General features: G+C 55.3%; 1 protein-coding gene across 8 annotated transcripts in view; it reads left to right on the top strand.

Moving 5' to 3' along the window:
* The window catches only part of GAK (cyclin G associated kinase), a 55914-nt gene that overhangs the window by 11733 nt on the left and 16184 nt on the right, over positions 1–27997 (top strand). For 4 of the 8 annotated variants that reach the window (XM_045073489.1, XM_045073469.1, XM_045073628.1 and 1 more), the window contains 13 exons: positions 691–750; positions 1647–1761; positions 4988–5130; positions 8668–8793; positions 12613–12702; positions 14120–14255; positions 14577–14689; positions 16441–16531; positions 18373–18496; positions 25319–25368; positions 25895–26043; positions 26588–26710; positions 27598–27731. In XM_045073489.1, coding sequence (XP_044929424.1) covers positions 691–750; positions 1647–1761; positions 4988–5130; positions 8668–8793; positions 12613–12702; positions 14120–14255; positions 14577–14689; positions 16441–16531; positions 18373–18496; positions 25319–25368; positions 25895–26043; positions 26588–26710; positions 27598–27731 — 1454 coding nt within the window. Of the gene's footprint in view, positions 1–690; positions 751–1280; positions 1419–1612; positions 1762–4987; positions 5131–8667; positions 8794–12612; positions 12703–14119; positions 14256–14576; positions 14690–16440; positions 16532–18372; positions 18497–25318; positions 25369–25894; positions 26044–26587; positions 26711–27597; positions 27732–27997 lie in introns of those variants that run through there. The other 4 variants (XM_045073580.1, XM_045073670.1, XM_004772348.3 and 1 more) reach the window with 4 other exon arrangements.

Raw genomic sequence — 27997 nt, 5'->3', positions numbered from 1 at the left:
AAAGGATGACATTTATGTGGGTTTTTGGATCACTTTAAGGAAATCTCTAAGTGGCACTGTTTTCAGAGATTTATTCCCATTATGTAGTATATGTTTCTTTTTTACAGTCTGTCCATTTGTTCCTTCTGAGGGGAAGCCGTCAGCAGCTCTAGAGGACTCAGAGCTGTGGCTTCCAACTTTGGGCACAGGGTGACCTCAAGGCCAAGTCCCAAAATGAGGGGTCCACAGATAGCGGGGTTTTGAAAGCCACTGGTGTGAAATGTGTGTGCATAGCTTGTGTGAACACAGGGATTATGGGGTGGGGGAGCCCCCTGGGGTGCACAGCGGGCCTCACAGGGTTGAGGGGTGTATGTGGGGTTTGTGGGCTGCTGTTGAGGCGTGACTGACTTTGGAGATCGGGAGCGTAGGCCCACATCTCTGTGAATGTCTTCTCCCATTTTCCTTGGTTGTTTCACTTTGCTCTAGCCTATTTGGAGAAAAGCCTCCTATTTTTAGTTTTTGTTGTGTCCTTGGATCGTAAAGGACCATGTTCAGGGGTCTCTAACCTTCTGTCAGGTTTTTACACAGGCCAGATATTAAATATGGGTAAGCAGGTTGTGCTTGTAGGTGGCACTGTGTTTCTTCTCTTGGGTGTAGACTAGAAAGATAAACACTCCTTAATCTCTTCTTGTTTGTTATTTCCTGATACAGAGATTACTGTCTAATGAAGAGGAAAAGAACAGAGCCATCATCCAGGAAGTGTGTTTCATGGTATCCTTTTCCTGGGACTGCACGCACACGCGGGCACCTAGGGAGGCCTGCTTCATGCTGTGGGTGCTGGCTGCTGCAAGGCTGCTCTGGTGCCCTTCGGAGTGTACTAAAATTGGCCTTCTGCTTTCACTGGACCTGTCTGTGGGGTGTTCTCAGTAGACGGGAGTTTTCTGCCTTGCTCCTCACTCCCAGGGTAATAGCAGGAGGCTCTGTAGCTTTGGGCATGGAAGTGTTCCGACCCAAGAGGTCTCTGTGCCCACAGAGGGACGATTCCCTATCCTCTACTCCATAAGGAACCTGACGTGGCCCATGGCGCCCAGCCACCAGCTGCACTCCGGCGATCGCCAGGGCCCTTGCGAGGCCTGGTTCCTCTGGACCTCCCATGTCCCTTCTAGCCGCCCACCCTGCCCTGAGCACGGACGCTGGACGTGTGGGGCTTTTCTTGCTGGTTCTCCACTCTGGCACACGTTCTCCCTCTGCGGGGGTCTTGGCCTCTGCTGTCAGAATGTGTTCTCTTTTCTCTCTCGAAGCTCTGTCACCGTGAGCCCGCTGGCTGCCTGAGCCACGGGTCCTCGCCTTGCAGAGACTGGGTGGATTCCTTCAGTGCTCGTGGCCTCCCACATGCTGCCCGTACCCTCTGCCTGCTGTCCTGCCTGGCCTGTGGTCAGGTGTGTGCTGCCAGCATGGCGGAGGTCTTCATCCCGCCTCCCCCCCCACCCCCACCCCACCACCTGCCTTTCTAGTTGCCCCCACTGGCTCTCCATCTTTCTGCCCCAATGTGCTGGGATTGTAACGTAATTTCATTCAATGTTTTGACTCTAGTGTCTTAATATCGTATGTATATTTGTTTTTAAATGTGCAGACTTACGCATTCTCCTTTAACAAGACACCTGCAGAAAAAACTTTCTGGCCATCCCAATATTGTCCAGTTTTGTTCTGCAGCGTCCGTAGGGAAAGAGGAGTCAGACACTGGGCAGGCTGAGTTCCTGCTGCTCACCGAGCTCTGCAAAGGTAACATTTTGTTAGGGTCAGAACTGCAGCAGTGTCACGGGTTCGAGTACTCAGCTGTAGTAGCAAGGGCGGGCTTGCTGCTGTGGCCCTTGAGGGCACACAACCCAGTGGCATCAGGCACTCCCTGTGTTCTTAGGGGTCGGAGGGACCCAGGGGCCTTCCAGAGAGTTCCAGGGGCAGAGTAGTCATGTGAATATCTGTGGATGGTACCAAGAGAGCAGAGGCGTGGAACGTGCCTGGTCCCTGTGGTAGGGGCTTGGTCTATCTGCTCCACCGAGGATTAGGGCTTACCCACATGGGGAGCCGTCTGCCCTGCTGGAGCTCACAGTCTCTGTGGGTGACTAGAGTGCACATTGTCAGAGAGGCGTGGGGCGGGTACAGAGGCTTTGCCAGGAGGGCCTGCAGCCAGAGGCAGGAGCCATCGGGTGATGAGCAGAGTGCATGTGGCCCTCGGTCACCAGGAATGAGTGCTGGGAGAGAGGAAGCCTACGGCCCACAGCCACCCGGCCAAGAGCTGCGTGGACGGGAGGTGTACTCACAGAAGGAGAGGGTGGGGGCCATGAGCCCAGGCACCCAGGAGGAGTCATGCCTAAGCAGGCAGGGGGCAGAAGTGTTGAGCACGAGGTGGGTGGCTGGCAGTGGCAAAGCCAGGGCAAGGAATCCCTCGGTGGTAGGGATCCTTGTCTAAGCACAGGGGAGTGAGGTGCTCCTCCAAATGGGGCTTCCTTTCTGAGAAAGGCCTGCCACCTGAGGCATCTTCTCATGCCTGCACACTTACCTGTTCTCTCTTCAGGGCTCCGCAGGGTCCCTTAGGTCCCCACCACAAGATGTTCCGCCAGCACCCCCTTCATGACGCGTACTTGTCCTTGACCACAAATGCTGGTGCACGGAACTGCTGCATGTCCGGCCTATGAGCCCGGCGAGCCTGTGGACAGGGCTGTCAGGGGCCTGTTGGCGGGGGTGCCATGTAGGGGCCCCAGTGGCATGTATTGGGCAGCACGTGTGAGGCTGCACATGGCTTCCCATCTGCCCCGGGGGCTCTGCTGCTGATGCTGCACATGCCTCGCCCCACTTTCCACAGCTCAGGTCTCTGGTTCATTTATCATGCCATCCATTCCCCTGTGGGGCACTTAGCATGCTTCTGGATTGCATTCATTCTGGGTTTTCGAAGGCTTTGGGTTCACCGGGGCCCCAGGGTTGGGGCCTAGCAGTGGTAGCTCACAGCACTTGCACTGTGGGGCGGCATGGTGCTCTGTGTGGAGCAGATCCACCAAGCACACCCCTCAGGCTGGCGCTGGCCTGGGATTGCTTGTCTGGGAGCAGCACAAGATGCTCGGGGTGCTTGCAGGGCAGGTGCTGAGGGGCATGGGGGTAGAGGGTGGAGGGAATCTTAGGGAGGGATGTAGACGCCAGTCCCACTGAAGGAGGGCCTGGATGTGTGCACACAGTCCCCCACCCTTCCCTGGCCCTTATCCCCCAATCTTGCCCTCCACCATGCCCTCTCCAGGAACACTGCCACTGTTAGGGTTGTTACTTTTAAAAAGCTTGCTCTTAATTCTCAGTGGACACCAGAGGCCACTGAAGCACTGGTATTGTGATGCCCCTGCCATGGCCTGGTTCATTCCCATTACCCCAGGCAGCATGGCCGTCCATGTGTTACCCCTGCTCTGGACCCGTCAGCAATGCCTTGTGGGGCCTGTGCCTTGCCTGCATCAGGGGGAGGAGCAGGTTGTTATTTCCTGAGGGCACCTGTCCCGCCTGAGCGTGGGGTGCAAGGGTGGGATGTAGGCGTGGCTGGGAGAGGGCGACAATGGCTTGATCCGGTGGAGTGAGGGACAGGCGGGCTGGTGGGTAGAGTTGGATGGACCATCAGAGTGAAGACTCCACGGCAGATAGGTCACTGGGGAGGAGTGTGCAGGTCCTGAGCCACCACTCTGCCATCTGCAGAACAGTTAGAATCCACTTCACGTTTGGAAGCCGCGTTCCTTGGCATGGCTGCATGCAGGCATGGGGCTTCAGTGCCTCACCCAGACAAAGCAGACAGACCCCAAGCAAAATCCAAATGGGCTGGGTTAGTCCCATGTGTCACATGGGACTGGGTAGTCCCCATGTGTCTGGGGAAAGGGTGTGCACATTTCTAGGCTGAGCAGAGATGGCTCCCTCGAAGCTGATGTATGAGCAAGGAGCTGAAGGCAAGGAGAGAGGAAAACCATTCTTTCTGAGAGTACGGCATGTGCAAAGGTCTTGGGGCCTGTGGCTGGAGGGGAGTCTGTTGGGGGGGAGTGGCAGGAGATGAGACCTGTATGGGTGGTAACAACCTTCGTTCTGCATGGAGGGGATGGGTCCCCGTGGTGCAATGTGCCCAGCAGACAGAAGGAGCTGGGACCTGGAGCCAGGAGGGAGCCGTGCAGACCCAGGAGAGGGTGGGCTCTGGAAAGAGGCTCTGGGCAGGGGGCCGGAGGTAGGAACAGGGCTGTAGGGTTAGGGTTAGAGTACTGAGACATGTGGTGTGTAGGCAGCCTGTAGAGGCAGGCACTAGGGGCATGAACGTGGTGTTCCCAGTGGAGAGGTGGCACGTGGTCACAGAGGAAGTCATCACCCTGCCTGTGGCAGAGTTAGCGGGCCCTGTACTGAAGTCTCCTGGCTTCCCTGCTCTGGGTCCGAGGATGGCAGGTCCCTGGGCTAGAGTGACAAGGAAAAGCAGCTGCAGGGAAGCGGCCCCCAGGTGACAGCCCCGAGGGAGGGCAGGGTCTGTGGCCCCCAGCCTCTTGGGCAGGTCTGAGCCCCCAGCACACTTGCCAGGCCACACTCTGTCCGCAGACAGTCTGCACCTTCAGTGACAGATGTGTGGTGACCGAGGTTTACCGCTCACGGGCTTGGAAAGGTAGTGCTCTGAGAGGGTGTCTGTGTCCAGGATCTGTGTGCTTGGAGCTATCATGTTGTGCCTGACCGCGCAAGGCCCAAGGTCCGCCATGAACACCACTTGCACTGTTGGCTGGCGCTCATATGCTGCGTGGGTGTCGTTCTCGGGGAGGAGGCTCTGGAACTTCGTTGTATCCTGGTGGTGGTCCCTCCGTGGGGTTTTCTGGATGTGTGGCTTCGGCCTCAGGGCTCCAGGGGTGGCTGCAGCGGGCTGGAGGGGTGGCGGGGGGCCACCCAGCTTGCTGCCAGGCTGGGGGCAGCATTTCTAGCTCTGTGGTGATGTGAATCTGATTGTGTCTTCCAGGGCAGCTGGTGGAATTTTTAAAGAAAATGGAATCTAGAGGGCCGCTCTCGTGCGATACTGTTCTGAAGATCTTCTACCAGACATGCAGAGCGGTACAGCACATGCACAGACAGAAGCCACCCATCATCCATAGAGACCTCAAGGTACTGTGTCCTGCCCGCCTGCAGGCCTGCATCCCTGCCCCTGGTCAGGGTGTCCAGCTGGCTGGCAGTCTGTGATGGCTTTTCCAGAGAAGAGGGATGTAGTAGTTTTAGAACAGGTTTCCGGAAGCTTCTCCATTGAAGCAGGGTTGAGCCCTCTTTCTGTGTCAGCTTTGCAGTGTCCTGGGCCTGGGGCTTTGTGCCTCCTGTGCCCGTCACCTCACCTACCTGCCCTCCAGCTGACTCTGGGGTGCTCATGGCCGAGGCTCCTTTCCTTCCACCCGCTTGAGTCAGGAGGAGAATTGCTTCCCCTCTGGGTTGTCCATGCCCTTGCCCCTCAACGATTCGTCCCCAGGCAAAGGCTCTGCAGGATCCCACCCTGGGCTCAGAGGTTGCTTTCCCTTGGGGAACTGTGCTTCTGAGAAGCCCCAGCAGGGTGCCCGCTGTGGGGAGTGGCAGTGTGCCGTGATTTTCCCTTTTCCGGACTGTTAATGAAATGGAGTGGTTTTTTCTGTGTATGGAGTCAGTACTTTCTTCAGGCAACATGTTTTTTCCTTTTTTCTTTCTTGTTTGTTGTCCATCAGGTAGTTTTTGAGTAGCAGGAGTTCCTCTGTTCTTCTGGTGGCCTTTCCACATTGTATGTGCTGCAGGGGCCTTCTCTGGCCTTCTTTTTATTTCCCCTGTTGTGTCTTTGGCGAAGTCCAGACTTGGGGAATCTTGCCGGGCATCCACGCAGCTCCCATCCTAACTCTGCCCACATCTTGAGGGACCAGGTTGTATTTGCTGAAGAACCTTATGATCCCTTAGTATCATCTCTTGTCTGGTCTGTGGCCAGCTCTCCCAGATTTTTCTTCAGGTGTGATATGTCTCTCACCTAGTGGGCCTGGAATGGCCCCCTCTCCTCCTTGGCTCTGGCCCGGGGGGCTCTTCCTGTGCATCCAAGGAGGCACTGGCACCCTGTGTGTGGCGGAGCATCTTTGTTTAGACTTGAACCTTAGACAACCCTGAATTTTTCCTTTTGTTCCTTGAACCTGAGAGGTTCACAGGTGCCCCCCCAACCCTTTATAGAAGACTGGAGTCAGGAATGACTGTCCTGAAGGTGCCTGGGTGGCTGCAGGCCCACATGCCAGCCATCCCTTCCCTGCTGCCTGGAGGGGCCTTCCTCATTCTACTGGATGGCTGGTGGATTTTCATGTGGCTGGTTTGCATATTAATGCATGTGCTGGTGAGCGGGAACTCCAGGAGGGTAAAACTAATAAAGACTCTGTATTGAAGCTGGCCTGCCTCGGACATCCCTTGTCTTCTCAGTGCCCTGTGTTCGCCAGAGGCCCACAGACTCCATGGCTTGTCCGTGGGAGTCATCGCATGCCACTCTACAGAGGGGCAGGTGTGACATGGGGGATGGCAGAAGCCATGGGGCACGTGTCTTTCTTCCTATCTTGCTTCTTTGCATGGCTCCGTCCAACACTGCAGGCCACAGTGTAGCACTGGCGTCTGGCTGTTGGCTCAGCCTTATGGCTCCAAGGTCTGGCCATCTGGTGAGGCCCTCGCTCGGTGTGTGTGTTCTGAGAGCCGGCTCACTTGCTTGACACCTGCTTCCTGAGTTGCTCTTGTCTGTGCTCTGGCTATGGGAGGTGCTTGCACCCTCATGGGATGTTGCCTCCGGCAGCACATCGAGGCCCCTGTGCCTGTGCTTTGCTGACGACCCTTGGTGTTGGCACACGGTGTGGGTGTGGCTTATGGACTTAAGCTGGATTTTCCTTCCATTAATGAGCATCTTTTCAAGGGTGTTGGGGTTTGGATTTCCTCTTTGGGGAGGAAAAATTTGTGGAAGAATTTGCCTGATTTTCCCCTGAGGTGTCATTTCCTGCTGGCTTTCTTGGAGCCCCGTGTGGTCACACCATAGCTGGCATCATTGCCCTGAGTGGCAGGTGTCTTTGATGGAGTGCTCCTTGTTTCATGGGGAGCTTCTGTGACTTGGTGAGGAGTTGACACCCCCCAGGCATGTTGTCCTGGAGACACCTGGAGTCCACCGTTGCGTGTCAGGGCAGGTCTTCCTCGGTCCATTGTAGGTGGCCGTCCAGGACCTTGCCTGGATGGCTGTCCTGTGCCTGTGTGACTTCACGTGGGCCTGGCGCCCAGCGGATGTCCTATGGGGCTGTCGGTCCTGCTCCCTGTGCTCCTTTGCCTTCTTTAATGGAGCTTCTTGGGGGCCACATAGCTCTTTGGGACTATTTGTATCTCCGTGTGAATTTTTGAATTAGTTTGTCAGGTTCTACCCCAAAACCTTTCCAGAATCTGATTGAAATTGCCTTGACTGTCTCCCAGAGTGTGAGCTTGACAGGCTTTTCCTATAAAAGGCCCGACTTGAAATGTCAACTTTGCATGCTGGCCCTGCTGGATAGTATACCAGGCTGCAGGAGCAGGCTGTCATGGCCATGCAGGTCATGCTGTGGAAGCACCCATGTCACAGAAGGGAAGTTTCCTCAACCACCTAGGTCTGCAGGCCATGCAGAAGCCAGTAGTGGCAAGAGATGATCCTGGCCCATAGACTGGGGCCTGCCTTGGGGCGACCGCAGTGGATATGTGCCTGTCATGTTAAGAATATGGTTCAGTTCCTTGTTGCTTTTAGATTTGAAGAGTTTATCTCAATTATAGTTTACTGAGTAGAGGTGTTTTGTATATCTTTTGTTTGATTTCTTCCTGGGTTTTTTTTTTTTTTTTAAGATTTTATTTATTTATTTGACAGAGAGAGATCACAAGTAGGCAGAGAGGCAGGCAGAGAGAGAGGAGGAAGCAGGCTCCCTGCTGAGCAGAGAGCCCGATGCGGGACTCGATCCCAGGACCCTGAGATCATGACCTGAGCCGAAGGCGGCTTAACCCACTGAGCCACCCAGGCGCCCTCTTTCTGGGTTCTTGATATGTTGGGTGATTTTAATTTTTTTTTTTAAAGATTTATTTATTTATTTATTTATTTGACAGACAGAGATCACAAGTAGGCAGAGAGAAGGGGGAAGCAGGCTCCCTGCTGAATGGAGAGCCCAAGGGGGGGCTCAATCCCAGGACCCTGGGATCATGACCTGAGCCGAAGGCAGAGGCTTAATCCACTGAGCCACCCAGGCACCCCACAGCTTTTTTTTTATTAACTATTTTTTTCGTATTGCGGTAAAAGACATGTGGTATTAAACTTGTGGTCTTAACCTTTGTTAAGTTGTGTTCCAGCGGCATGAGGCACATTCATGGTTAAGTAATTTTAAAATGGCATGTTAATTTTTGATGTTCTAACTGTTTTAAACTTTTTTTGTGTATATTATTGATTGGAGTTATCTTTGATTTGCGGTTGATTTTAACTTTTTTCCTTTTATTTTTCTGAGTTATGTGTTTTTAAAAGGTACAGAAAGAAGTTACAAAACTGTGTTTTCCTGTTTGTGGAAGGCTCCTCACTGTGCTCTGGGGAGCCCCGTCCTGTCTCTCTAGCAACCCCCAAGCCGGGGTCTCTGCAGCCTAAGTTCATAAGGAATGTCTTCTGGGATTCTGCAGGTGGAAAATTTGTTGCTCAGTAACCAAGGGACCATCAAGCTCTGTGACTTTGGCAGTGCCACGACTATATCGCATTACCCTGACTACAGCTGGAGCGCCCAGCGGCGGGCCCTTGTAGAGGATGAGGTGAGCGGGCGTGGGGGCTGGGGGAGGCATGGCCTGCGTCCTGGTCTGCTCCACCTGCATCTCCTTCCTGTGACGCTGTGCGCTGTGAAGACAGGCGAGTCACACCCTGGTGTTCACCTCCTAGGCCTGTCTTTGGACTGGGAAACACCAAATTTGAGGGTTATCTCATGTCTCCATCACTTATCTCATCCCAAAAGTGCCTCTTTCGGCTTTTCTTTTTTTTAAAGATTTGTATTTATTTATTTGACAGAGATCACAAGCAGGCAGAGAGGTAGGCAGAGAGAGAGGAGGAAGCAGGCTCTCTGCTGAGCAGAGGGCCCGATGTGGGGCTCGATCCCAGGACCCTGAGATCATGACCTGAGCCGAAGGCAGAGGCTTAACCCACTGAGCCACCCAGGCACCCCACAGGTTTTTTTTTTTTTAACTGTATTTTTTTCGTATTGTGGTAAAAGACATGTGGTGTAGAACCTGTGGTCTTAACCTTTGTTAAGTTGTGTTCCAGCGGCATGAGGCACATTCATGGTTGCTCGGCTGATGCCACCATCCATTCAAAGAACCTTGTCACCATCCCAAATCCGGCTACTTAAAAAAATATATATTGGTTAAAGTTAAACCTCAGGGACTCCTGCAGGAGACCCCAGAGGGGATTGGTGAGTGTGCCCTGAGCACGCGTGGCCGCAGGGAGGGGCAGGAAGGCTCCATGGTGTGCCCTCATTCAGAAGCCCCGGCACTGCACACTCGTGGCGGCTTCTACTGTGATGAGCAGCTCACAGAAACTGCACACGCGGACAGAACACAGGACACCAGGAGCCACAAGGACTTATGGGGCTGGGGAGGTGCTGAGGCCGCACTCTGCGGGGACATCAAGGCAAGCCTGCTGGGGAAGAGCCTGAGGCAGAGGCCTTGAGCCAGCAAGCCACCCACTCGGCCTCTCAGGACCTGTCCTACCAGAAGCTCACCTGGGGTCAGATCTGCATAGAGCAGCTGTTGCTTCTCCTGGAGTCCATCATTGTCTACTTCGGGCTCAGACTAGGTTGTCAGGGGTCAGAGCACATGTTCCTAGATGTACTGTGCTCATCGAGGGAAGGGGGTCTGTCCTCTCACGCTCCATTACTCAGTTGGGAGATGGGTCCAGTCACCCCAAAGCAGCACGTTCCCACTTCTGTGTGACGATATTTATAAGACAGTTGTTCCCAGCAAAGTGCAAATGTGTGACTGTTCTCAAGCCGCTTGGCAGGGCACAGTGACTCAGAGACGTGGGAAGGGGTCCCTTGGTCCCGTGTAGTGGGGGGTTGGTTTAGTAACCACCTCACGGGCTCTGAGTCCTGCCCCATTCACGGACTTGAGTAGACCCTCAGAAGTGTGCGACCACCCCCTAAGTCTCATGCACCCCTATTTTGGGTGGTGGTTCCTTCCATCTTCCATCTGCGGGGCAGGGGTGTCTGCTTGCTATAAGTCTCAGCCTGTGTCCCCTCCTGACCCCACTGTGTGCCGCAGCGGCTACACACCCCACCCTGCTATAGCAGGAGCCCCCGCCCCTCATGTGCTGACCATTCGTAGGGACTTGGGACTCCCGTTTTTACCCTGGTTCATGGGGAATCCTAAGTTATTTTGGTGCCAAAGTGCCCCAGATTTGCTTCACTCTTGGCCCTGTGTTCTTTGACACTCTCCCATCATTTTGGAGCCCTTGTCTACTTTCTGGAGCAGCAGGATATTCTGATCTCAGCAGGTGCCGATCCCATCTAGCCTGGGCATTTGTGTTCCTCAGAGGAGGGCTGTCACCTTGGAGCGAGGGATGGTGTTACAGACCAAGCTCCAGGTGCGTGAGCACGTGTGTGCAGGCCTACACATGTGTCGTTCTGTTAGAAGTCACACCTCTGAGTCAGCACCTCCACTCTGGCCTGTCCGGTGGGCTCCCTGCCCCACCCCACATTTGGGGGTGTCCCTCTTTCCCAGTGAGTGGCCCAGCATCATCCCTTATGCATCCACTTGTCATTCTGCCGCACGTGCGAGAGTCCCAGTGTTGCTAGAGAAGACAAGTATCCTGGCGAGAATGCCGGCTCCATGTGTGCTTCTTGCATGCCCCCTCCCCCCAGTCTGCACCCCAGACCAAGGGCTTTGGACTTGGTCTCTCTCCTTCCAAGTGCTTTTGTTACTCATTTGAAATACATTTGGGGGACGCCTGGGTGGCTCAGTTGGTTAAGCAGCTGCCTTCAGCTCAGGTCATGATCTCGGCCTCCTGGGATCGAGTCCCATATCGGGCTCCTTGCTCGGCAGGGAGTCTGCTTCTCCCTCTGCCTCTGCCTGCCATTCTGTCTGCCTGTGCTTGCTCTCTCCCCGCTCTCTCTCTGATAAATAAATAAAATCTTTAAAAAAAAAAAAAAAAAAAAAAAAAAAGAAATACATTTGGGTGTGTCTTTAATTTTTCTTTTTTTTAACTGATAGAGTTGACCTTTTGAGCAGTCACAGGTTTGTAGAACTGAGCTGAGAGCAGGGTGCTCCCCCATCGCCCACACACTTCCCTCTTTGTCCTCCTGCAAGGATGAGCACATGGGTGTGCATCCCCAGGTCCCTGGTCCCCTTGTGCCCCACATGCTCTTCTGGCTTCTGTCTGCTGTTTCTCCTTCATGGTCTCTCCTGGGTCCATGCACCTGTGTCCCTCGACAGTGAGACCCTGTGCCCTTTGGCCAGAACCTTGTGCTCACTGTCAGGCTGTGTCTGATGTCCTACTCTCTGCAGACTTAGAGACAGCAGCACACTGAGCATCCCCTGTGTGGGTTCTCATGATGTGGGTGTCTCTGGAGGTGAGCCCAGACGCACAGTGGCTGGGTCTGTGACTAAATCCAAATGTTGAAATCGGGGTTTTAATGGAAGCTTATCAGACAGCATGCCAGCGCAGAACTGTAAGTGTGCCACTGGGTGACGTGTCCTGTGTGGGTGCCCCTGTCACCCCTCATCTAGACTGGATGGTGCCTCCAGCTTCGCCTGCCTTGTGGTGTTCTGAGTGAATCCTGCCTGAGTGTAGGAGTGTGGTTTTCAGGAATGGCCTGCTCGAGGCCCTCAGCTGCTTTGATCATGTTCCTGAGGAGTTGCAGGAGTTACAGGCCATGTGCATGGCCCCATATTGGCCACGGGGCTCAAGTGCCCTCAACCCACCTGAGGCCGGCCTCTGCAGGGCCTTGCTCTTGAGGAGCAGACTTGAGGGCGGAAAGCAGTTTATCAGCCTTTCTGTGTATCTGCGGAGGTCTTGGAGTCTGCGGCCTTGTGGTTGGTGTTTGTGCGTACTGTGCACTGAGACCCTGTCCTCGCCGGATGTGTGGGCCTCCGCTGTGCTGTGCCGCCAGCCTCCCTCTCATTCATCCCACGTCCCACCCTGTGTACTTGGGTCTCAACGTTCCTGACGTAAACACCTGGCCAACTGGGTGGATTTGGTTTAGTTCTCTCTCCCATTAGAGAAAGTGCTTCCATAAGAACGTGTCAGAAAGCTTCTTTTGGAATAGCACTTCCTCTCGCAGACATATATATGTGACCCAACCCACGGCCCTGGACCAGACTCCCCACGGGCCAGGCGGCTGGGACACCCACAGTGAAGGCTTGGTGTGGCCGCTCCAGCGAGCACCAAGGCGCCACAGAGCAGGCGGCAGCGGGGGTGAGGAGAGAGGCAAGCGGCCAGCCGTTGCAGTGGAGCACAGTGGTGTGTCAGGAATATCGTTCGCGGACGTCCTGCAGTGTGTTCTGGAAGGCGTCACAGCAGCCATGTAGAGTAAGGAGCCGACCTCGCATATGGCCTTTTCTCTGAAGCGTATGTGTCTGTTTCAGATCACCAGGAACACCACACCCATGTATAGGACGCCGGAGATGGTGGACTTGTACTCGAACTTCCCAATTGGCGAGAAGCAGGACATCTGGGTGAGGCTGCGCTGCGGTGGTGCCTGGGCCACCCTACCTGTGGGTGCGCAGGGGGCCCTCGGGCACAGAGTCCAGCCTGCTGTTCTGCTTGTGTTCTTGCCGGTGTCCCTTTTTCCTTAGTTTTTTTCTCCCGTTGCTTTCATAAGAGTCACTTGTGAGTGCTGTCAGCAGAGACACACTGAGTAAAGTTGGGAGGGGTGTCCGCGTGCAGCGGCATCCCACAGGGCCCTCTGGGATGCTGTGTCTGGGACATTGCTCCTGTGGCAGATCTGTTGCTTACAGGCTGGGACCTGAAGCCTCCGGATGCAAGGACATCTGCTGTCCTGGCCAGAGCCTCTTTGGAGAGGCCGTTCATGCCACTGGACTGGCCATCCCAGTCGGAGTGCTAGGCCAGTCGGGCACTGGCAAGAGTCAGTGCCAGGCCCTGATGCCTAGGTGAACCTGCTCCCTTCACCTTTCTGAAACCCTGTGGCAGTACCTTCATGGCAGGGGCATTATGCCTGACTGTGTCCCTCCTGGGGTCCAGCATCAGGGTGCAGAACTTGGGGAGTGCTGCCCTGAGTGGCCTGGGGCTGCCCCGCCTTACCTCTCTAAGACCAGGGACAGCAGCACCTCAGGCCCAGGCTGCCCCTGAGGGCTCAGAGTTTGGGCCCTGCTGTGGATGTGAGCATCTGCACCGAGTGGTGCTGAGAGCCCTTGAAGCATGGGAGTCGGTAGGATGTGTGTGAGAGCTGTTTCTCATGATAGCGCCAGCCCATGGTGTCCTCTTTCCAAACGGTGTTGGTCCCAGACAGGTGCCCTCGGCATGTCTGGACTAGAGGACTCGCCCGTGTGCACACGGAGCTGGACAGGGAAACGGCGTGGATGCTGAGGGCTTGGCCTCTCCTGTGCTTCAGAGCGCGGCTTGTTCTCAGTGAGAGCAGGATGTGTGTGGGGGCTGTGCTGCCCCATTGGTCCGCCGCCTCCCTGTCATCCGTTGCTCCAGGGAGAAGCAGCAGGAGGAAGGGACAGGCAACACGGCCCCGCACATTTGCTTCCTGTGTTCCTGCTGCTGTAGCTCGTGCACTTGTACAGCCAGTCCTTCCCGCAGCTGCCCTGCCAGCCCCAGATGCTGGCGTGTAGGACTTTCCGTTTCGATGTGAAAATAAGACATGGTTATTTGTTCACGACTCAGAACTTGGTAGTTCCCACCTGAGGAGGGTGGAAAGGGGGCTGCGGCCGCCCGTAACTCAGATCAGAGTGTGGCTCCATCTTCCACAGGTTAGCTGGGTCTTGACTGTCCTGGGCGGTGGATCCAGACCCCAGAACAGGCTGTACCCCCTCCCCAACACCCCCACCACCTGTGCACCCCTCCCCTCTACCCTGCCCCCCTCCACCCCCACCACCTGCTCACCCCTCACCTCCCCTCTCCCCACAGGCCCTGGGCTGCATCTTGTATTTGCTGTGCTTCCGGCAGCATCCTTTTGAGGATGGAGCAAAACTTCGAATAGTCAATGGGAAGTTCTCAATTCCCCCTAATGACACCCGGTATTCCGTCTTCCACGACCTCATCCGTAAGTCCCACAGGCAGGGACCTTGAGGGACACACCTTCTGTCACTTCTCAGGCCTGTCTGTCCCCTGTCTCTCGCGGCTATGTCGTGGCCCCCCTGATGGGGGCTTTTCCCCAGGCTCATCCCCCTTGTGAATTCTCGGTGCTTTGAATGGTCCATTCTGGTAACTTTGTGCCATTTTGGGGCTTTCTGTCTGTGTTCTAGTTCGTTCACTCATGAAATTTGGTGTGAGTGAACCAAGGGGCTTCCAGAGTCCGTGACCTCGGGGAGAGCAAACACTGCTGTCCTCAGCCCTGGCCCGAGCCCCCTTGCCTGTGCCCTAGGTGCCACACTGAAGGTCAATCCCGAGGAGCGGCTCTCCATCACAGAACTGGTCAACCAGCTGCAAGAGATTGCGGCAGCCAGGAATGTCAACCCCAAGTCTCCCATCACTGAGGTAGGGGCCTTGCCAGGTGTGGCCTGTGATGCTGTGGTCCAGATGGTCTTGTGAGTGGCCCCGTCTGCTCTGGGGCAGGAGACATGGCTCCTGATCGGGCTCAGGAGTGTTGGGGAGCTTCCGCAGCCTGGGGTGATCTGAGTTCCCTGAGGGAGTTTTGTACCTGATGAGAGATGGGCTGCTCTGTGGGGTCACAGGGATGGGGGCAGCAAACTGTGGGATGCTGGGGGTTGATGCCCAGCCTGTATCTCATGGGCTTGTTCCCAGACCTGGGGGCCCAGGTAGGAGGTAGAAACGAGGACCTGCCTTGTCAGGGAGGGTCATCACACTGGGCTGAGGAAGATGAAGCCAGTGGGTCCACTTTAGAGAGAACCCCTCATGCGCCCCCCCCCCCACCGAAGATGTGTGCTCCCCCAAGAGTTGGCAGAGGGTTGGCTGGTGGTGTGGGGAGCTGGCCTCCGTGTGCACCCCTGGGACCTCACCACAGGCTGGACAGAGGTGCTGCTGGACAGACACAGCCCCTGGTGGGTGGGCCGCTGCACATCTTCTGATCTCAGTGCTTCTGGGACCTGGGATCTGCTTGTGCAAACATTGAACCCCTTTTGGAGGGTTCTTCTCTGGGCCATGAGGGCCTGGTCATGCAATGAGCCAGTCTTCCCCATGATAAGGCAGCCTGCCACAGTGCAACAGACAGAGCTCCCCCAAGACTGAGAACAGGAGCAGAGTCTGAAACCCAGGAGGAGGGCTGTAGGCAGAGGTGCACCGTGTCATTAAGTAGGGGGTGTGGAAACAGAATTTTGAAAAACCATGTAGCATCCGCACGTTCTTCATGACACTGCCTCAGCAATACTGAGCAGCATTCATTAGGGTTTACAAGGTGTCATGGGAAGTGGAGGGTCCCGGTAGGGGACTTTCTGTTTCTTCCAGAGATCAGTGAAGCAGATAGAGATTCGGCGAGGAGAAGACCTGGCCCGTCTGACAGGCGTGGGCTGCCTCACACTTGGTGGGCGTGTGCATGGTGTGTAGGGGGTCTGTAGGGGATCAGCATTGACAACCTACCAGGTGACAGAGAAAGACATTTTGTCACACTCAGGAGAAGTGATGGCAAATATATCTTATTTCTTGAGCTTGCTGTAGTAAAGCTTGATCTTGGTAATATCTTGTAAAACCCCACCAGAAATTCAGAGGTGTGCTGCCAAGTACTTGTGAATAAGTGTGGAAGCTGAGGGGGACTGAGGATTGCCCCCAGTGGGGCTTTGGGGCCTGTCCCATGGTCACATGGTTGGGCTGTGCACCTTGCCCAGGGGCTCCGAGCATCCAGCGGGCTTGGGGTCAAAGCCCCAGCCAGCACTGGCATTGGGCTTTGCTCGTGACAGACACAGCCCCCCACCCTCCTTCTGTGGCAGCCACACTGCTGATGGAGGCCACAGGTGTGTCATCCCAAGGGTCTGCCATCCCATGTCACCGCAGAGCCTGGCCTGTGGTGGGCAAGCGGGGAGCACCTGCAGAGTGGGGCAGACTCTCAGCTGCTCCCTCCGTGTTCTGAGGTGCGTGTGTAGCCCCCTTTGTCTGTGTGGTCTTTGGTTCAAGTGTGCTGCTCAGAGTTGGGAGGTCCTCCCCTTGGCTGTTCAGCACATCAGGGAGAGTTGGGTGGATGTGGTAGCAGACGCACCTGGGGCTCACAGGTGCCCCCATCCATGAGGTTTGCTGCATCTGGGAAGGTTGACTGTTTGCACTTTGAATCACTGCAGCTCCTCGAGCAGAATGGAGGCTATGGAAATGCTGTCCCCTCCCGAGGGCCACCCCTTCCTGGGGGCTCCAGCAGTAGTGGTTACAGCGGAGGTGAGTAACCCCTGCCTCGTGCCCACCATTTGGCCTCTGGGGTTACCGCGTCCCTACTATACATAGGGCACCCAGATCCTGCTCTCTCAGGGCTTTTGGCCTGACAGCAGGAGATGGGCTACACGTTTGGGGTCCCCAGGATTCTCTTCAGGCTTGGATTGTCTCGGACTGCCAGAACTCAATGGAACTGACACACTGACGGTCCAGGGAGCTGGGGAAGAACGTGAGTGTCCTCTCTCTTTGCCGTCAGGACAGCACTGGTTCTCTGCAGCATGGAAGGACAGCTGTGGGTGGCCACACAGGCATCGCCACCCATTGTGTGGCTGGCTCAGTTTCCAGCCCTGTGGAGGCCTGTGGCCCCTCTGTCAGTCACTTGTTGGTGTGGCCCATGGCCCAGGTGGATGAGGGCACACCTCGAAGGGTAACGAGCAGGAGGGAAGCCCATTAGGAGGAGAGTATGTGGGGAATAGGACAGCCATAGTGGGAGCCGTGGGGCTGGAGGGGGCCGGAGGGCTCCAAGTGGGGGCTTTGGCTGGGAGGCGTAGACACAGCTCTGGTGGGAGGAGAGGCAGGGCCAGTTTTCCTTACAACTCTGCTCACGTTTGGTGAACGAGCCATGCTCTCCTTGGCCTGAGCTCTGTGTGGCCATGCCTGGGAAAGTTCTGGGAGGCTGTGCCAGGATGTGCCCCATTGCTCATCCCCCAGCTCTCAGTGTTTGGGCTGTGGAAGCCAGTTCCTGGCTCCTTCAGCTCTCCCATGCCCTGGACACTGTGTCCATGCCCTGTGGGCCCTGGACGCCTCCCTGAACGTCCCATGTGTGGGACTGCCTTAGCTGCCATGGAGGGAGGTTCTCAGGGCACCAAGATAAGAGCCTTCCCCACACCTGTTTGCTGCACACGGAGGGGTGCTGGTACCTGGCCAGGGCTGGGCTGCAGACTGCCTGGTGAAGGGCCAGTGTAAACGTGGGCCATGTTGGCCACATCTCGGGGTCAGTCCCTACGGTCTGAGAGCTGCCGGCACCTTGTCTCAGTGGGGACCAGGCCATCTGGCAGCTAGTGCTGCCATGTCAGTCATAGGCTGCTGGGGATAGAGGGTGGAGGTCCTGGCAGATGACCCTCACAGCCCACATGCCGCCTGGTCATGCTGATCTCCTTTCAAGCCAACTTCTTCCACCAGAACCCCCTTTGACAACCTTGGGGACCCTGCATCTGTAGCTACTCTGTTCACGGCCCAGCAGCTATGTCTGCAGGTGCCTGTTTGCAGTCTGGCTCCATCCTGGCTGCCCTGCCTCTGCAAATGATCGATTTCTGCCCCAGGTGTTTACAAGGGCCAGCCGTGTGGCCTTCCTGGGACTGGCTTGGAGCCAAGCAGGCCTCCCGGCTGCATGGCCTGCTCTGTGTTCTCCCAGCATATTCTTCCCCACCCTTCCCTCCTCCAAGTGTCTGCGGCTTCCATGTCCCCTGACTTGTGCCCCTGCCTCTGAGCTGGAGGCTGCCTCCCTTTTGTTGGTTCCCTCAGCATGAGTTAGTGTGATGGGGGCCTTCCAGCTGGTGTCCAGTACATGCTACAAGTGGGTTGGGGGGACGTCATGGAGGTGGGAATGGAGGGCTGTGTGTGCCCAGAGGGTCCAGCTCTTCACGTTGCCCAGGTTCTGCCCTCGAGCGAACAGGTGGCCCGGTTGCTGGTCTTATGCCTGCTTCTGGACGTGGTGTGCTGACAGTTGGGGTTGCCAGGAGGCGGGGCTCCTTGCTGGTCCTGCTTCTCAGCTCGCGTCCCTGTGGGAGCAGCATCATAGCCGGGCCTAGGTCATGCCCCAATTGGACACTTGTCTCTGCTTCCAGGCCTGGCGCTTGCTGAGTATGACCAGCCCTATGGTGGGCTCCTGGACATCCTGCGGGGGGGCACTGAGCGCCTCTTCACAAACATCAAGGACACCTCCTCCAAGGTCATCCAGTCCGTTGCCAAGTAAGTGAGGGCACAGCAGGTGGGCTCTCTGTAGTGGGGATTTCCTGTCCTTGGGGTTCTGTCCTGACTCCAGACCTGGCAGGACCCGGCCCTAAGGCAGTTGGTGAGCCTGGGATGCACCGTCTGCACAGGCTCTACCGCTGGGTCCATAGACCCAGGGGATGGGCTCTACGCTATGTGGTGACGGCAGCCACTCATTGCACCACTGCCATGGCTGGCACAGGGGCCCATGGGAGTGCCTCACGTGGGACTGTGACCCTCTCCCCCTTAGGGGGGCGTTTTCCTTGGAGACAGTGAGCCGCCTCTGCCTCCGTGTCCCCGTTGCATTGTGACAGCACACCTCAACGTTTGTGCGGTTTCTGCTCCGTGGTGTGGAGCGAGCGGGGCAGTGGGGGGGCCCGGGGATGCCTCACGGTGCAGCCCCACTTAGTTACAGTGCTGACTTACTGGGGCTGGATAGAGTGTGTGGGTGAATAGGGTCTCTCCATGAGTGGGGTTTTTCCGGGGACTACATGTGTGCTTGGCCAGAGGCTGTCTTGTCATGCTGGATGCTGACCTGTGGCCCCTCGGCTCTGTCTCGGGAGCTCCACGGGAGTAGCAGGCTGGGTGCTGCCGAGCCCTTGTGGGCACAGGTCTCCAGCTCAGGGATGTCCCCTCCTGAGGAGGCACCCCCTTGCTGTCCCGACAGTTTTGGAGGTCTGTGGGTGCTGGGCCATGCATCTCAGCCCAGGGGTCAGGTGGTGTGTTCCTGTGGGGTCACCTCTTTGATAGTGTGGGGATGGCTTGGCCTTGTTACCCTTGTTCTTTTATTTTGTACAATGGTCATTGTGTTGTGTGCACACTGTTGACAACGTAGGTGAAGTCATGCACACGTGGCATGAGCGTGTGCACCCTTGCATATGGTGTGTGTGTGTTTGTGGGCATGCACGTGTGTGAGTCTTGTGCTGTGTTGGGCTGTGTAGCTCGGTGTTCTCGTAGCTGATGTGACCTTGTGGAATGAGAAAAGACTTGGCTGGATGTCTCACCAGACAGGGCATCCGTTAACACCTCTGTGACCCTCTGTGATGTCCGAGGTGGCAGGACGAGTCTGCGCTTCTGGTGTGGGCTCTTCAGTGTCTGGTCCTTGGAATCTCAAGTCATTGGACGAGTGTGGCTTGTGTTCTGGTTACGGAGGCAGAAGGGTTGGGCTGGGAACCTGGATAGGACGAGCTTCCAGCAACTGTCGGACTTAGCTACCTTCTGCATGTGCTTTTCAGTGGCGCTTCCGATGACAGGAGGCCTCACTTGATGGTGCTGTGTCATGGGCCTGGCTGCTGTCCCCTGCACTGTGTGCCAATTACAGCGTGTCTTGCCTCTCGTTCTAGCGAGGGGTGTTGACGGGGTCTCAGGGTGGCATCCTGGGACTGGAGGGCTCGGGAGTTGCAGCTCCCTGGGGATGACGAGCAGGGGACTGTGGGATGTACAGGAAGCTACTCAGCCCTGCTGTCAGAAACACACATGGACTGGGGCAGACCTCCTTCCTACTGGGTTTGTCAGGCAGGCCCAGCATTTCACGGTTTCTCAGTGAGACTTGGGGGGAGAGCAAATACCAGGCCGCGGCCACATGGACATTGCCCATGGCCTCCTGTGTGGCTGAAGTGCTGGAGCCCCCGTGGGGCTGGAGGGGAGGGCTGGATGCTGGGCATCTGTCTGAGCTCTTGAACGCAGTTTCGACCAACAAAGGAATATGAAGTTGTCTTTCGTGAAGGGTAGAGACAATGGTGGTGTGCTCCCAGACAGAGCCGATGTCCTGACTCATTCTAGATTTGTGCACCTGTCTTACACTGCAAATGGGATATTAATGTGAGGAAATAACCCTGACAGTGCACGTCAGGCAGGCTGTGCAAGCAGAATCCTGTGGGTGACTCGGGTGTGGTGGCCTGCAGACCCCAGCAGATGCACCTTGGGGCGGGGACGACACTTGGCATCATCCTCGGGTCCCGTCGAGATCAAAGCGTAGACAAGGGTAGACCAAGGCATTGCCTGGCGTTGTCAGTATCAAAGGTTTCTTGAACAAGAGAAAAAGGGTCTGTTTCAGGGTCCCAAGACCACCCCCTGGGTTGGAGGTTTGCTGAAGGACACCCAGGACTTGGCACAGAGTTTTCCTCAGAGCACTGGGAAAAGATGTGTGGGGCAGAGTCCGGGGGAGCCTGGCACAGCTTTCTGAGTCCTCCCAACTCTGGAGTCACATGGGACTCCTGTGATTCCAACCCGAACCACTATAGCATGGATGACGTGTTGTCCATCTGGAAATCCTCCAGAGACCCAGCACCAGGGCTTGCATTCAGCTGGTCCCAAGCATCCTCTGCCTGGCATGCACCAGGCTCCAGACTCTTGGGGAAAGCAGGTCTGAGCATAGACCACATCTTGGTACAAGTAGTCCGGGCCCAGGGGTCCCCTCTCAGCAGTTCTGGGAACAGTAAGGGCCTCCCAAAATCGCTGGGCCATAGCCGAGAACCAGCCTGTCAAGCAGGCTTCTCTGCGAGTACATGGTTAGGCCTGTACCCGTCTTTTGTCCAGGGTTCACACTTAAAGTGTGACTCAGAGAGAGTGTCTGAGAGTCAGAAGCATCCAGACTGGAGGGGAAACATCTTAGGGACCGATGGACTCAGGTTCTCAGGGGGTCTACCCAGAAACCTCGCTGGTGCTTTGTTTCGCCAGCCCACGAGCAGAAGCAGAGCTGTGGACAGGAAAAGGCAGAAGGCACCGGTCCTAGCCTTTGTCTCAGCCATGACGTTCTTGCCTGTGACTACAAGTGCCCGGCAGCCGTGGTGTGGATGGCAGGCACACCTCTGCCCCTTGTCGGGCCTGCTGGCTGCAATCACGGAAGGAGCCCTCCAGATGCAGTCCTGTGTGGTGAGCTCCAGGCCCTCAAGAGGGTCTGGGGCCAACCCCAAGGCTCTAACATGCCGTGGGAGGGTCCATTGGAGGATGGCCTTGGTCACTGTTAGCCAGGGCCACTGAACAGCCCTCTCTGCTGCGGGCAGAGCCCTCATGGTAGGGTGTGTGGGCCCAGTGTCCTGGGAAGCCTGTCCACGGAGGAGGCCTGCCCTGGTGGCCTATGTGTGCAAGCCCGTGTTCTGGAAGTGTGGGTCTCGGGGGCCTGAGCCCGAGCCTGTGGGTGTGGTCTTGCATTGTTTCTTCCTGCGTGTGGACACATCCTAGACCCAGAAGGACCAGGTGCCCTGAGTCCCTGACTCTGCTCTCATTCCCCACCACCAGCCCACCCAGGCAGGTAGAGAGGCCAGGACCCGTGGATGTGCACCTCTGGCCACAGGTGTTTCTCTCCTTCTGGCCTCTGTCTTCTAATCCATCGCTCTTTTTCTGAGATTTTGATTTTGTTTTACCAATGTCATTCTGTATTGTGTGTTCCATGTACTAATTCTTTTTGTGAAAAAAGTAAATATTGGCCAAAACTTTCTCTTTGTCTGTTGCTCCTCTCGTTTGTTTTGTCCTCCAGTGGGTGCTTTCCATTTTATTAGCGAGCGTGTGTGAGGGAGTGGGAGGCTGGGAGGGACAGGGAGAGAGAGAACCTCAGGCTGACTCCCCATGAGCACCAAGCCCAATCAGTGCAGGGCTTGATCCCGAAACCCTGAGATTGTGATCTGAGCCGAAAGCAACAATCAGACCCTCATCCAACTGAGCCCCCAGGTGCCCCTGTGCTGCAGTTAAAGGACGGCAAGTCCATGCTTGCCTTAGGTCTGTCAGCCTAGCCCAGGGTTTGAGCATATTTTAAGTATGTTGTACAATAGTTACTTAAATCTGTTGTAAATAAATTTTTGATGGTTTTATTGTTGTACATTTGGGTCTTTAACCAATTTGGATCTTACTTTGGGGATTTTTCTTGTCCCATTCTTCCCTGACAAGAGCAGCCGTTCCGCTGATGCCCAAGCTGGCGGCATTCCAGTCTTTTGTCTGGGCCCCCTTCCGCCCTCCCCAGAATATCGGCTGTTCTTGCACATCAGTTTCTTGGGATGAATTCTGGAATCCACTTGTCAAGGTGCCTGAATGGTCACTTAGGAAGCTGTTGCTTATTACCCACTTCATGATCATTTCAGATGCAGTTGGTCTGCACAGGGCTGACTGTCGCCTCCAACAGAGAGGCATCCCCAGGTCCAAGGGCTCTTTTCCGGCCCTCCTAGATGCCTGCTGGCTGCTGTCAGAGAGAGGGTGGGAGGTGCAGCGGGTGTGTGGGGCAGCGAGTCTGTGCCAGCTGTTCGGGTACCTCTGGCCCTGCTGTGTGCGAAGCCAGTGGGACAGACTCTGCGGCTCACTCTGCCTCATGCAGAAGGCATCCCCCACTGCTTAGCTGGGTCTGTAACAAAAAGCTGTAACATTAGACCTAAGCGAATGGAGAAATACACCATATTCATGTTTGGGGAATAAATTTTTGAAGGTGGTGTCACTCAGTCTGTAAATTTATTGCAATATAAATAAAAATACTGATATTTTTACAGATTTTGATCTTAAGGTTTGTATGTAAGTTACCCAGAATTGCCAGGAGTGTATTAAAAAAATAAGAATGGGGTGAACCCATTGTGTGTCACTTTTCCTCAAACATGAGCACTGTCCCCATGTAGGTGAAGTGGTTGGTTATGTGGGACTCGTATGAAACCTAGGAGTCTGGTTAATGAGCAGTGCTGTGACCATGGGCGCCTGTGTGTGGAAGGAAAACTTGAATCTTCATCCAGTAACGACCAAGAACATATATCCAGTTAGTTAAAAGATCTCATTGTCAACAGCAATTTTTTTTTAAGATTTTATTTATTTGTCAGAGAGAGAGAGAAACAGAGCTCAGAAGCAGTGGTGAGCGGCAGGCAGAGGGAGAAGCAGGCTCCCCTCAGAGCAGGGAGTCTGATTCGGAACTTGATCCCATGACCCTGGGATCATGTCCGGAGCCGAATGCACACCCCAACCGACTAAGCCACCCTTCCATCTCACCAACAGCAGTTTTTTGGAGAAAGTTAAAATAGGGGCAGAAGATTTTTTTACATGTGATAAAACTATAGCAGCCATGGGAACAGTTGGTTAGTGAACATAATTTAGAAAACCCTCTATCCATCAAAACACACTTCTTGCAAGTTTCCAGAAAGGTACAACCCCGATTGGGAGTACGTGTATTTGAGGGACGGTGTCTATTAGGTGCGGTGGGTTCAGAGACCAGAAGCGGGCACAGAAGGCGCTAATGGGACAGATTGTGAATGAACTATGAGAAGATGCTCAGCTTTGGTAGTGTTTGTAGATGCTGGAGAGCTGATGGGTACATGCAGACCACAGACACATGTCACTGAGTGGGTGCCTGGCATGTCTGTCCCCGCTTCCTACGCTCTGCCCAGCCTTCTGTGATCATGATTGAGCCTTTCACCGGAGCTCCAGACTCTTCTTTCCTGTTACATTTCTTTTTTTAAACTTCTTTTGCTGACTGCGTCAGAGTTCATGGCCCATACTTCCAGCTGCTCCAGCTCTGCTCTCCCCGCAGCACCAGCTCCAATCCTCCTTGCCACCGCGGGCACTCGTTGCCAGCCTTCAGCAGTGTGCGTACATGGCCTGCTTGCCAGATGCCCTGAGGCCATTGTTATTCAGAGCAAACTGGCATCTATTAAATCAGCTAAGAACAAGAAAAGTGAAAGTTTTTTTTTACCCGGTCTTCCTCTTTGACTTCCATTCTTTATGTAGATCCAAGTTTCCCGACCAAAGTGTTTTCCTTCCCTCAGGGAAACTTCTTTTAAGGAGTCTTCAAGGCAGGTCTACTGGCAACACATGCCCTCAGTGTTTGCCTGACAGAGTCTTTATTGCTCCTCACTTGGGGAGGGTAATTCACAGCGGGTAGGATTCTAGGTTTTTCTGGTGGGGTTTTTTCTCTCCACACTACATGTTTTACTCTCTTCTTGTTGGCGTGGTTTCTGAACAGATTGCTCCTGCATGGTGTTCTTGGAGCATCCGGGGTCTGGGCTTTGGTGTCTGACGTTAGTTTGGGGAAATTCTCAGTCGTTCTCAGCTCACATATTTCTGCCGTTTCTTCTCTTCTCTGAGTCTTGTGTTCCATCGCATGCGTGGTGCACCTTTGTGGCTGTCCCCCATCCCTGGAGACTCTGTTCTGGATTTTGTCGGTCTTTATTCTCTTTGCTTTTCATTTTTCAAGGATTCTTTGGCCAGATCTTCCAACTTGGAGATCTTTCCTCTGCTACCTTCGGGCTAATCAGCCCCTCAGAGGCATTCTTTATTTCTGCCAGTTTTTCACTTGGTCTTAGCCAAAGGGCTGAGAAGCGATTCTGCCACAGTTTTTATCTCCAGCATTTCTTTTTGATCCTTTCTTGGAACCTTTATCTCTGTTCACACTGCCCCTCTGTTCTTGTCCACCATTCACTTTGTCAGTTAGAGCCCTTACATGTTAATCATAGCTTCTTTAGTTCCTGGTCCTGTACTGGCAACGCCCCTGCCATGTCTGGTTCTGATGCCTTCTCTGTCTCTTGGAACTCAGTTTTTGCCAGACATGATGTGCTGTCTTGCGTTTTTGTTACCAGCTCCCACTGCCATATGACTTTAGAGGAGACTGGCAGTCAGTTTGCACTGGGTCTTGACCTGTCCATCACTTGCAGTTTCTAACTTCTTGTCCATCTCTACTCTGGACACACGGGCCTGATGCTGACAGGTGCACACTTGGACACACAATGTTCCCACGAGCCGCAGCCTGAGCCCCTGCAGGACTCCCTCTGGTTAGAGTTTCATAACCTAACTCTAGAAATTTCCTGTAATAACCAAGGCTCTTCTTGTTAATTCCAGTTATGCAAAGGGAGACTTGGACATCTCTTACATCACATCCAGAATTGCTGGTATGTTTGCGTCTGTTAACTATAAGGACACGCTTCTGCTTCTTCCCTAACAGTGGCTCACGGGAGGCAGGGTGTGAGTGGTGGGGAAGGAGAGGGTGCCCTTGGGCAGCCACTCACTTACCCAAGATGGGGCCCGGAGCACTTGTTCCTCTGTCCAGTGTATCCCCAGGCCCTGCCGTGGACAGTCCCAGCGTTGACCCACCTTCTCCCCTGCTCTGGAACTTTCTGGAACTTGGAGATTGTGAGGGGCATGATGCAGAGCACATTTAAAACTTGGGTCTCCAAACACCCAAATCAGAATCCAGATACTAGGAGACTCTGTTGTGCCTCAAGCTGTCCGGCCAAGCTTCCCATCCCAGAGACACTGTCTGGAGATTCCAAGGGGTGGCTGGGGTGGCGAGGTCTGTGTTCCGTCCATTCCTGGCAGCCATTGGACTGATCAGTCAGCAGCTGTGGGGAGGTGAGGAGCAGGGGTCCCAGTGGCCAGCTGTCCTGCCTGCGGCTGACACGGGCTTTTCTCTTTCAGTGATGTCATTCCCAGCAGAAGGCGTGGAGTCAGCTATAAAGAATAACATAGAAGACGTACGGTTGTTTCTGGACTCCAAGCACCCGGGACACTATGCAGTCTACAACCTGTCCCCGAGAACGTACCGGTCCTCTAAGTTTCATAACCGGGTGGGTGGCCTGGACATTTGCTTCTCACTCCATGCAGTTTTCTTCATCAGCCCTCAGACTCATGTGTGGGATTCCCCAGCAGCAGCAGTGGCAGCAGGCGGAGCCCAGGGTTCTGGTGTGGGGGGCTTGAGTATGGCAACGTGGGGACATGGCAGGAGACGGTGGGGACAGGGGCTTTCTCTGTACGATTCCAGTCATATGCGCTTTGTTATGTCCCGTAAAATTGCCCCAATCTAGGGGGCCTTGTTGGTCCTCACCAGTGAGGCTGTGGGAGGCCATGTGGTTTTCTTAATGAATGACCACAGGGGATGCAGACACTTTCATGGTATTTAGAGTGAGCCAAGCATGGGAAAGGGCAGGCTTTCCAGTTTTTCTGCCAGGTTTGTGTAGCTTGGTACACATCATGGAGCAATAGAGCTCGGGAGCAGGGGTCCTGGTGGCATCTGTCCAGAGCCCATGCCCATGGTGGGGCTCCTCCCTACCCTATGTCTGCACCCCCAGCTGGTGCGGGGAACCCAGGCAGAGCCAAGCCCTCTGCCTGCAGGTCTCCGAGTGTGGCTGGGCGGCCAGGCGGGCCCCAAACCTTCGCAGCCTGTACAGTGTTTGCAGGAACATGCATTCGTGGCTCCGGCAAGACCACAAGAATGTCTGCGTTGTGCACTGCATGGTGAGTGTGAAGCTGCCCCATCCCTTCCTTTCACCTTGGGGGGTACAGTGCTTGAGAAGAACACATAAATCAGAGGAAATAACCCATGCTCCGGGGAAACTCACGATTGGCTGAGGGGGCGAGAGCAGACATGAGATCCAGGGCACCAAGGAGGGAGGCCGGTGGGGCAGCTGGGGTCCTCTGCACAATTAGAGACCTTGTCTGATGGCAGGGGAGAACCCTGGTGGGACTTGGGACACCTGCAGTGACTGCTCTCGGAGAGGCCACTGAATGCGGCCTGCTGGCTTCTGGAGGGCCGGGGTCTGTTTGGGACATGCTGGGCCAGCCCGTGGACTCATGGCAGGTCCTGTGAGGAGCAGGTTCTGCCCTGGTGTCTGCAACCGGTGACCCCAGGCCTAGCTGCCCTGGCATGGCCCCTGTCATTTCAAGGTCATAGACCCTGAAGGGAGCAGTGGCTGCCTGTGCCTTGTGGGACCCACACCTTCTGTGGGTCCCTGCCGCTTCTTGGGGAAGACTGCCTGCATAGGCAGTCCCCTTCCTCCTCTACAGCACACGAGGGGTCCCCACGGGTTATCCTCTCTTCTCCCTACAAGGCAGCACCCACGGGAGCCTCAGCAGCCTGGCACTGAGGCCACTCTGCTTCATGGGACCCCCGTCTCTGCCCTCCTCACTGTGGCTGAGGACAAGCCTTATTTCCAGTTTCCCACCTGCACGGTGAGGGACCTAGGTTCCTTCTGGACTCTGAGTTCCCCACCTCCCTTCAGGTGTTGTTTTCGTAAGTTCCCTGTATGTTCTGAGATGGGGGAAGCCCCTGTGGCTCTTGTCTAGGGAGGCATGTGACTGGGACGCTGCGGCTGTGCAAGCCTGGCCTGTGCTGTCTGTCCTAGGACGGAAGAGCCGCGTCTGCTGTCGCCGTCTGCTCCTTCCTGTGCTTCTGCCGGCTCTTTACCACCGCGGAGGCTGCCGTGTACATGTTCAGTATGAAGCGCTGCCCGCCGGGCATCTGGCCGTCCCACAAGAGGTACTGTGCGCCCTGCTCTGGAGGGCCATCTGCAACATCACCCTCGGCCAAGTCGTCACTGACAGTGCTGGGGGTGGGCAGATTCTGGGGCACCCGTGTGCAGAAGTGGGTGAGGCCACACCTTCGGGGGAATCTGTGCCCTCCTGAATCCTAGCTGGCCACCAGAGGGACACCCACAGTGTCCCCTTGTGGGACAGACAGGAATCTGAGTGGCTTCAGGACAAGACCCCAATGTATCTGACGGGGTATGTAAGGTGACTGGTGAA

The sequence above is a fragment of the Mustela putorius genome, unplaced genomic scaffold (genome assembly GCF_011764305.1).
Source record: "Mustela putorius furo isolate JIRA1106 unplaced genomic scaffold, ASM1176430v1.1 tig00000083_pilon_pilon_pilon, whole genome shotgun sequence".
In the NCBI taxonomy this organism is placed as follows: domain Eukaryota; kingdom Metazoa; phylum Chordata; class Mammalia; order Carnivora; family Mustelidae; genus Mustela; species Mustela putorius.
The sequence above is the reverse complement of the archived record's forward strand: the minus strand, read 5'-3'. Positions and strand labels throughout refer to the sequence as shown.